The sequence below is a fragment of the Homarus americanus genome, unplaced genomic scaffold (assembly GCF_018991925.1).
Source record: "Homarus americanus isolate GMGI-L3 unplaced genomic scaffold, GMGI_Hamer_2.0 scaffold43718, whole genome shotgun sequence".
Lineage (NCBI taxonomy): Eukaryota > Metazoa > Arthropoda > Malacostraca > Decapoda > Nephropidae > Homarus > Homarus americanus.
The window spans coordinates 158,157-167,974 of NW_024748480.1; the positions used below are offsets into that span (position 1 = coordinate 158,157).

Here is a 9,818-nt window from a genome sequence, read left to right on the forward strand (position 1 = left end):
TCTTTTTGGGGGGCTGTACAGTCACCTAAAAAAATCCGTGTCCACGGCAATCAGAATGAACCATTGGACCGAACCCTGCGAGTCCTCTGGTTCAGTTTTGATTTTCAACCCATAAATGAAGCTTCTTACAACACGAGTTACACAACACGGTGCCTAGTATAGTTGCAGGGAGTGTCCCAACAGGTGAAGCTAATCGAGCCTGGCGACATTATACACTAATTATTAATGTGAGAGCAAGTTTAAATTATGGTAAAAAAAAAAGACATCATTATGAGACACTGTAGAAAACAATATTTCGTTACTATACTCCCTTATCGTGATTGTATAGAGAAACGTTACCACTTAAGTTTCCACATTATGTTGGGTCATTGTTTTGAATTACATATTGATTGTAGCTTTTTTTTTACGTCACATGTCATTAATGTTATGTTATGTTGTATGTATCAAAATTTTATCACATTTGTCACTCTCTTGTCAGCTTTCTCGACCACATCACCGCCATCTGGAAAAACGAAAGAAGTCTGTGCCTGTCGCCTTCACTGATTTCACCACGGCATTCAACTTAATCGACCACAATTTAATCAACAAAGCTATTGACTTCGAATAAGTCTTATACCATGGCTTGCAGGCTTCGTTAGTGACCGATGCCAAGCTGTACGCTTCTGAGGAGCTGTCTCCACCTTTCAGTCACTTACCTGTGGCGTACCCCAAGGCACCAAGAAGGAACCGACGTGCTTTTTCGTGCTTATCAGCGATGCCCTGAGAGAAACTCCCGCTCTTTGGAAATATGTTGACTCCACCACTAGCATCAGTGTAAAGAACTCGGCTCCCGACTACAGGGCCTTTCAGAATATATTGAACAGCCTCTAAAATTGGACCACCAACAACCACATCAAGACGAAGGTTATGCACGTCAACCTTTCTCTGACCTTGTCCCACCTCCGTCCATTACTTTGGCCTCCAACACATTCCAGATTGTGGACTCCACTGAGCTCCACGGCGTCACTATAGATGACAAACTAAATTTGATAACACACGTCATTGCAACTGTCAAATCCTCCAGTTTTTCTATCCACCTCCTCACGTCCCTCGAGTTCCTGCGCCCGAGCTCTTCCGTGTTTACTCAACATTCATACTTCCCAATCTCACATATGCTTCCCCTGCCTGCTCTTCCTTCCTAAATGCCACACAACGGAAACTTCTAGAAAAAGTGCAGAAGAGGACGGGTAAGATTATTCTCTCCCCCTACTACATAAGAGCATAAGAAAATAAGAATGGAGGAAACTGCAGCGGGCCTATTGGCCCATACTGGGCAGTCCCATTTACACCCAACCCCCATTGCTCATATATCCCTCCAACCTATGTTTGAAGGTATCCAGCGTATTCGAGTTGATGATATTTGGTAACTTGTTCCACTCATCCACTAATCTACTTCCAAACCAATGTTGACCTATTTCGCGCCTAAATCTAAATTAGTCTACTTTAAAACCATTGTTACGAGTTCGCTCCTGGTTGGATAGTTTGAGTACCTTTGTTATGCCCCCTTTGTATATTTTATTATAAATTTTACTTTTCTGTATTATTATTACTGTGTTATTATTACTATTATTACAGCTTCGCCCCCCAGGCCCTGATGTGGGTCAGTGACCTGTGCCCGGGTGGGCTAATCCCCGTGTTAAAAAAAAAAAAAACCTGACTTCCTTTTATACACCTATCATATCGCCCCTCACTTTACGTCTCTCGAGGGAGTGCAAATTAAGATGCTGTAACCTGTCTTAGTCTTGTCATTCTCCTCTGAATTCGTTGTAGGGATTCTATATCCATTCTGTAATACGGTGACCAGAATTGAACTGCGTAATCCAAGTGAGGTCTCACAAGCGCAAGATATAGTTTTAGGATGAACTCTCTAGTCTTGTAACTAACACTCCTTTGTATGAAACCAAGTACAGTACTTTATTAGCCTTGTTTAGAGCAAATGCACATTGTTTACTTGGTTTAAGATTCCTCCTTATCATTACTCCTAAATCTCTCTCACATTCGGATTTCTCTATAACATCGTTGTTCATCTGATATCTGGTTTCTCTGTTTACATCTCCTAGAGTCCTAGACTAAGTACTTTACATTTGTCCACGTTGAATTTCAACTGCGGTTTTCAGACCATTCGAAACTTTTGATCTTTCTGTAGTTTTGTGGAGTCTTCGTCAGATTTAATTACTCGCCCTATTTTAGTATCATCAGCAAATTTACTTATGTTGCTGTCTACGCCGATATCTATGTCGTTTATGTGTATAATAAAAAATAATGGTCCAAGTACTGAGCCTTGGGGTACTCCACTAGTGACGTTACTCCAATCGGATTTATTGCCGTTAATGCTCACTCGCCGTTTCCTGTTCTGTAACCACGCCCTAATCCATTTTAAAATATCTCCTCCAGCGCCATGAGCCTCTTTTCTAATTAGTCTTTCGTGGGGTACTCTGTCGAAGGCTTTACTAAAGTCAAGATATACCACATCATAGTCGTGCCCCTCGTCCACCGATTCGAAAACAGCTGAAAAGAATGTTAATTGATTAGTTAGACATGAACGCCCGTATGTGAAGCCATGTTGGGAATCATTGATCAACTTGTGCTTCTCCAGGTGATTTCGTATAAAGTTTGAAATTGTTGCTTCCAGTAATTTGCCTGCAATTGATGTTAAGCTGATTGGACGGTAGTTGGAGGATAGTGATCTATCTCCCTTCTTGAAAATCGGTATTACATTCACTATCCTCCAGGATTTTGGTACTACACCCGTTTTTGATGAAATGTTAAACAATTTTGCTAAGGGCATACTAAGCTCTTCCTTACATTCCTCTAATACTCTGACAAATATCTCATCGGGACCTGGCGACTTCTTAGGCTTTAATTTGTCTATTTGCTTACTAACGTCGTTACTTGTCACTACTATCTCGCTCAACACACTGACCTTCTCGACTCTCTCTGATGATCTCATCTGCAAATTTGGGTAGAAGCTTCTGCACCACCCTTGCTACCAGCTCCTGCTTTCACCCGAGAGCCTTCGTCCGCGAATTGCTGTTCTACACCACAAAAGCATCCAGACCATACGAGCACGCATTGATCGCTATAAGAACAGCCTAATTCCAACCATTGCAAAAATTATCAACATCTCATAGTTAACCAGTGTGCTCACTCCCTGTATAATATGGACACGAAGTAGTACCTTAAGCTGTGTATTCTTATATTACTCTATTAATTATGTATAGTAAAGTATTACAGAACATGTATTAATCCTATGTAATATTTCCATTTATTATGCACCATGTTATGTATGTGAATTATCGTATTTACATTTTATGTATTCAGCTTGTGAATGCTGGCATCTGTACATGCCAGCGCGGAGTGATACAGAGAGTGGAGATCACTAGTCCTTATGGTGTGGAAGCGAGTTTCTTTGTCCCTCTGTATTCATCTCCCGTACGAGAATAAGAACCTATTTTCAAGATAAGTGTTTGTGTATACCCTCAGTAGTGTTGAACATTTTGGGGGTACCTAAGACAAACATAGACTCCCTGTCAATCTTACTTTTACACTGTAGAAATTCACTGTTGTTTGACCTTGCTATTATATATCATACTTGCACGACTTATGTTACTTGTATATTATTTGTCAATCAAGTGACTCATTCCCGAATTATGTAACTGTATAATTTCAATCTTTTGGCTGGCATGCTCTTTCAATAAACCCATAATTATAATTATTATTATTATTATCGAACCCAGGACCTCCATGTGAGAATAAGGGACACTACCATGACACCACAAAAACAACAATAGTTAAACTACACTTAAGTGGTTTACAAATAAAATCAGCTCCTTCGTCTTACTAAACAACCTTTGTGAAATCTTACCTAGTTCATAAAATGGACAATTTGTGTGAATGAAATCAAAGTAAATAAAATTCACATAGGTAAAAATCACTTTCATATCACATTTTCAAGAAACGGTAGAGATTCCTTAAAGGTTGACCACGGAAACTACTAACAAAAATAAAGGTGAAATTTTTTTTATGCACAGGTCTTTCTCTCGCTGTTATTAATATGCATTTCGTAATGTTCAGATCAGTGGTTCTTAACCTGGGGGGCGTCAGTAATTTCCAGGGGGGACATTTTAGAGCGATTTGCGACTTGTCGCAAATCTAGAGATATCCACAGAAATCTAGCGACTTTCTGGATACTTTTGGACTGTCCATGAAAACTCAGTTTTCCTAATTTCGAGCCATAATATATAGCAACGGGGTTACAGGGACAATAAATAATAAGAAAAGTTTAATACATTTGAACGGGTCGTGGTACAGAAGGAGGGACACGTCTATTTCCTGATCACTTGATGTCAGCCCGTCCATGGCTAATGTTGCCGTGTCGTCATTTATTTGTCTATTACCTTCGCCTTTGTAGCACCTGGGTAACTTACCTTTTTGTCAGATATGCAATATGAATTTCATTAATACGCTAAATTTTAAAGAATATTAGCAAAACATCTTATAGAATTAATTCTATCAAGCCTGCGTGGTTCCAAACTTCTCATACACGTCCACCATGGGTGACCCATAGACTCCATACAGTTGCCCCGCAAGTCGACACTGTTCACCCGCTTTGCCAAAAACCATCAAGGAAAGTTTCCGCTTGTTTGCATGCTGTTTATTAATTTGAACCCTTCATAGTCCCAATAGAAAATGGGTAAGCCACAGTATTCGCAGCGATTTAGGAAGGAATGGCTCAGAGATGACAGATACAAAAATTGGCTTCTGGAGGTGCCAGGAGATAATAAAAAAGGATTTTGTAAATTTTGCAAGTGTACTTTGTCTGCTAAGTTGTGCGACATTGAAAAACACAAAAACACTAAAAAAACACAAGAAAGCAGAAGAGCCGTTTAATGCAGAAAGACAGACAATTTTACCATTCAAGAAACTTGGGAATAATAGCTCGCGACTTTCCATGGAAGATTTAGCGACATTTAGCTACTTTTAGGTACCAGCCTAGCGACATTTGAAAATCCGAGTTGGCAACACTGTCCCGGTCTTCTGCACACGTCCGTGGCAATAATTCCTCTTCTCTCACATTTATTCAGTTAAGGCTGTTGAGGTATGTTTTATCCCAGTTGTTATATTTACCTAAAAATAGTAAGCAGCCATAAGTTTATTGGTGACTTGTGAACACGCATGTGTTGCTCTGTTTGTTATTCGCAAGTTTTGAATTCCGTTTGTATTTTATCAGAAGTTGGTGGTGCTTAAAATCATGTGGTGGCAACAGGTGGTTATGGTAAAGTTGTATTTATGATGATATTGATTTGTTTCTTAATAATCATGTGTTTATGATCATGATGTGTTTACTATAATGTTGTGGTGTTTGTTAATATTTACTTAATAATTATGTGGTGGTGTTTATGATCATGTAGTGGTGCTTATGATCATGTTGTGATCATTGATGTTTGTTAATAATCATGTGGTGTTTATGATCATGTGATGTTTGTTAATGATATGGTGGTGTTTATGATCATGTATGATTGTAGTCACTTGTAGTGTTTACGAACTTTACGATCATATGTTTGTTATTGATCATGTGGTTGTGATTATCATGATGTTGTGGTGTTTATGAGCACGTGGTGATGTTTATCTTACCTTACACGTGCCTTATGTTTTGTTCACAGATTTGTGTTGTCCACTGCACATCAAATAATTCGCAATGAGTGCAAAGAAGCGGGAGTATCCTGATGAATATATTCGATTTGGATTCGTCTCTCTCCAAAAGGGTGACACAGAGGTCCCCCAGTGTGTGATATGTTACAAGACTCTGAGCAATGATGGAATGCGGTCCTCACGCTTGGAACGCCACTTGACGACAACACATCCTGCTCTAGCTGACAAGCCCAAGGCATTCTTTGAAACAAAAAGACACTCCTTGAAGCAAGTTAAGTTGGACGGCAGTGGGGCATTTCGGCAACAAACTTCAAAGGTTGTTGAGGCTTCCTATGAGATCGCTATGTTGATTGCAAAGAGCAAGACGAGCCATAACATTGGAGAGCTTCTCATAAAACCAAGCATACTCCGTTCAGCAGAACTCGTTCTGAGGAAAGATAGTGCAAACAAACTTTCCCAAATTTCACTATCAAACGATACAGTCAAGGGAAGGATCGATGAATTGTCTCAAGCCATCAAAGATCAAATTCTCGACCAAGTAAGATATTCTCCTGTTTTTGCCATCCAGTGTGACGAAACGACTGACATCGCTCAGTGTTCTCAGCTACTGTTGTATGCTCGTTTCGTGTCAGGCAACAGTGTAAAAGAGGAAATGCTGTTCTGTCACCCCATGGAAAGTTGTACAACAGCAGCAGCTATTTTTCATGATGTATCAAACTTCTTTCAGGAAAACCAACTTTCGTGGGACTCGCTGGTAGGGGTGTGCACTGATGGAGCTCCAGCCATGCTTGGTCTGCAGTCTGGATTCATTACAATGGTGAAAGAAAAAATCCGTCTGTTGTAGGTACACACTGCATACTTCATCGTGAATCCTTAGTATCCAGAACTTTACCTGCTGAAATGAGGGATGTCTTGAACGTGGCTATCAAGGTAGTCAACTTTATCAAAGATGGAGCCTTAAACAGTCGTCTCTTCAAACTGCTGTGTAAGGATATGGAATCTGAACATGAAACCTTGCTTTTTCACACGAACATACGATGGCTATCAAAGGGGAACATGCTTGGACGGCTTTATGAACTACGAGAAGTAGCAATATTTCTTGATTCGAAGCAGAAGGCAGATCTCCATGACAAGTTCCAGTCTGATGGCTTTCAGCTATCTCTAGCTTACCTGGTGGACATCTTCGAAGCGTTGAATGCTCTCAACCTTAAACTACAAGGGAAAAACCTCAACATCATCATGCACCACGACACCATTCGAACCTTCATGGCCAAACCTCTGGAAGTGTCGAATTCAGCAGGGAAATACAGCCAGTTTTAGTAACTTGGATTCTGCTCTCATTCACGGTAACCTTGATTCTGAGTTAAAGAAACAAATAATCACTCATCTAACTGACTTGAAAACAGAATTCATCAGATACTTCCCAGAGATAGATGAGAAGCGTGAAGCCTGGAAATTCATCAGGAACCCATTTCAATGTGAAGTAGCTGATGTTTCGGATGAAGTGCAAGAGGAGTTTCTTGAGTTGAAGTTCAACTCCACAGCTAAGGAAGACTTCAAAGAACTGGATCTTGAGATGTTCTGGGTCAAGTACCTTCCTGTTTACCCTCTGATCTCACATCAGGCTCTTCGGATTCTAACTTCAGTATGTTCGGATCCACGTATCTTTATGAAGCTGCATTTTCCACGCTCGTTGCTCTCAAGACCAAGTACAGAAACAGGCTGAACGTTGAAGGGGATTTACGTTGTGCACTCTCTGGCATTCAACCACGCATTCAAGATCTAGAAGCTAAGGAGCAGTGTCAAGTATCTTACTAATTTATACTCAATAAAAAGACTAAAAACACAATATTTTTCATTAAAATCTGGGAGGGAATTTTATTCATAGATGCAAGGGGGGCGTGGAGGGAAGGACCAATTCCTAGAGGGGGCGTGGTAGTAAAAAGGTTAAGAACCACTGGTTTAGATTGTTCTAAGACCCGTTTCTTCTATGATATTTCAGCCAGAAATTAAGGAAAACTGAGTTATTACTTTTTCAATACGATTAAATTCGCTTAGTCACAAGTGTCGCCATGTCTTATTTACCTTGAGGAGATGTTATCTGCGCATCACGCATGCGCAATATTGACTGACGTCATCCAGTTGTGACCAATAATGTATCGATATAATCACGTGATTTTTTTTCGACCAATCACATTTGATTTTTTTTTTCAAAGTAAGCAGCCTGGGTAATTTCATTGAACAGTCTCACAATGGCCGTGGTATTTGTCAATAAATGTTTTGAATTTGAATGGCCGTTGTGGAGGGTGGTTGTCATTTGTACTCCTACGATTATTTTAAGTTTATTGCCGAGTTTTACGAGAAAGACGATCATTCTATCCAATTCCTACGTATCCCTGGTCATTCCACGTCTAACTAAGGTATTGTAATTTCGGACATGGCACGCCCCAAAGTTTTTAACTACCGAGACATTAAGGTTAGTTGAAGCTAGGCCTACCGGGGGTCCGGGGGCGGAGCCCCCGGCTAGGGGTTAAATTGGGTTGGGTTAGGTTAGGTTTTGTTAGGTTAGATGATTAGTTTTCGTTTTTTCCCCACCCAAAAACCCGATTTCGCAGGCTCTCCCCCATTATTGTTGGGGGGGACAAAAACTAGTGATTTCCGGCGAAAATAAATATCAAATTCGTTCGAAACTCATCAAATATCAACGGAAAAACATATTTTTATATCCAAACAAAGACCGGTGCTTCAAGCGAATATGACCTTTAAATTTCCGTTGCAAATAAGCTGTTATGAAGATATGACCCCCCCACCAGTTACCTACAATATTGGCTGCACAAAGGCGACAGGGCTTTGAAGTAGAGGGACATTTTGGGGTAAAAACACGCAAAAAAAAAAAAAAAACGAAACGAAACCTAATGAAACCTCTTACCAGATAAACCAGAAGGACCTTACCTAACCTCCTAGCACCCCTGGACCCACCGTTGTGTATAAAACTTACCTTAATTAACAGATGCTGGAGGATAAAGTGATGCTACTTGTAGGGGGAAGTGGTGGAGCATTGTCTTGTGATGGTTGTATTCGGCCTGGAACATGTACAGAGCGAAATATTGTTGATCTGTTCCTTCTTATTGCCGGCAAGAAGCACCCAACTCTTGATATCCTTCTATATTTGACGTATAAACGCCTGTAGCACTTCACAGAGTTTGGCGGAATACCATGAGCCTTAAAAATGTCAATGGCAGCGGCTATGTTTTCAAATACACGATGAATGATTTGCCAGCCGAGATAGAGCACCAATCCAGCGCAGTACAGACTAGCTAACTGCAGTAATTCAAAACTCTGAGCATGCGCAGGAGTATCACGTGATACCGAAAGCAACGCTGATTGGCTAAACATAGTCACGTGACACCGAGACTTGAGTGATTGGCACGTGTCAGATGGAAACAGTGTTTCCCGCCAAAATGGAAGTTCTTGAGTGAAATTGAAGTCCAAAATACTCGTTAAATATAAATTTTCGACGGAAACGTAATAAAATAGGTTTATTTTTATTTGCTTTGCTCTATCCCCCTATATAACATAAATGTGAAGTACCGTGGTCGATCTTTTCCGAATCTGAACCAAAACATCAGTGTGATGCCTACATGAAGAATTCTTAAGCAACGTTTTCATAAGATTTATCATGGCATGCACTCAGATTCAGATTTGCCCCCGAGGGGGCTAGTTTATTGGGCACCCCCTTACATCCTGTGCAAGGTGAAGCGCAGAAGCGTTTACAGCGCCCAACAGGGAAGTATGAAAAGTTCATACTTGCCTTTATGACTCGTACATTAAGGGCGTAAAAGCCTGAAGGGTCATAGGTTCTGTCAAGTTACATAAAGTGAGAGAATGATGAGAGTGTGGGGGGAAAGTTCCCGGTACATTTTATCTGTTTATGGCAAAGAGTGGCAGGTCCCTAATAATGTCAAATGCCAGGCCTGTGACTAATGGCATGCACTGTTGCAACAGTTACTCAATGTGGGAACAATTATGCCATTTTTTGTGCCTATCTAATAATCACTTTCTTCCTTAGAAAGCACATCTGGGAAGGTGCCAATTTGATGGTATCATGGTAGGTGCTATTCATTGCA

At 40.5% G+C, this 9,818-nt stretch overlaps 1 protein-coding gene across 1 annotated transcript; it reads left to right on the forward strand.

Annotated features, from left to right (window-relative positions):
- The first annotated feature begins 5,737 nt into the window (after positions 1-5,737).
- Positions 5,738-7,714, forward strand: LOC121880266 (SCAN domain-containing protein 3-like). The gene is made up of 2 exons (XM_042387420.1): positions 5,738-6,229; positions 7,694-7,714. The coding sequence occupies exons 1-2, from the start codon at positions 5,738-5,740 to the stop codon at positions 7,712-7,714; spliced, it is 513 nt and encodes a 170-aa protein (XP_042243354.1).
- Positions 7,715-9,818: the final 2,104 nt, after the last annotated feature.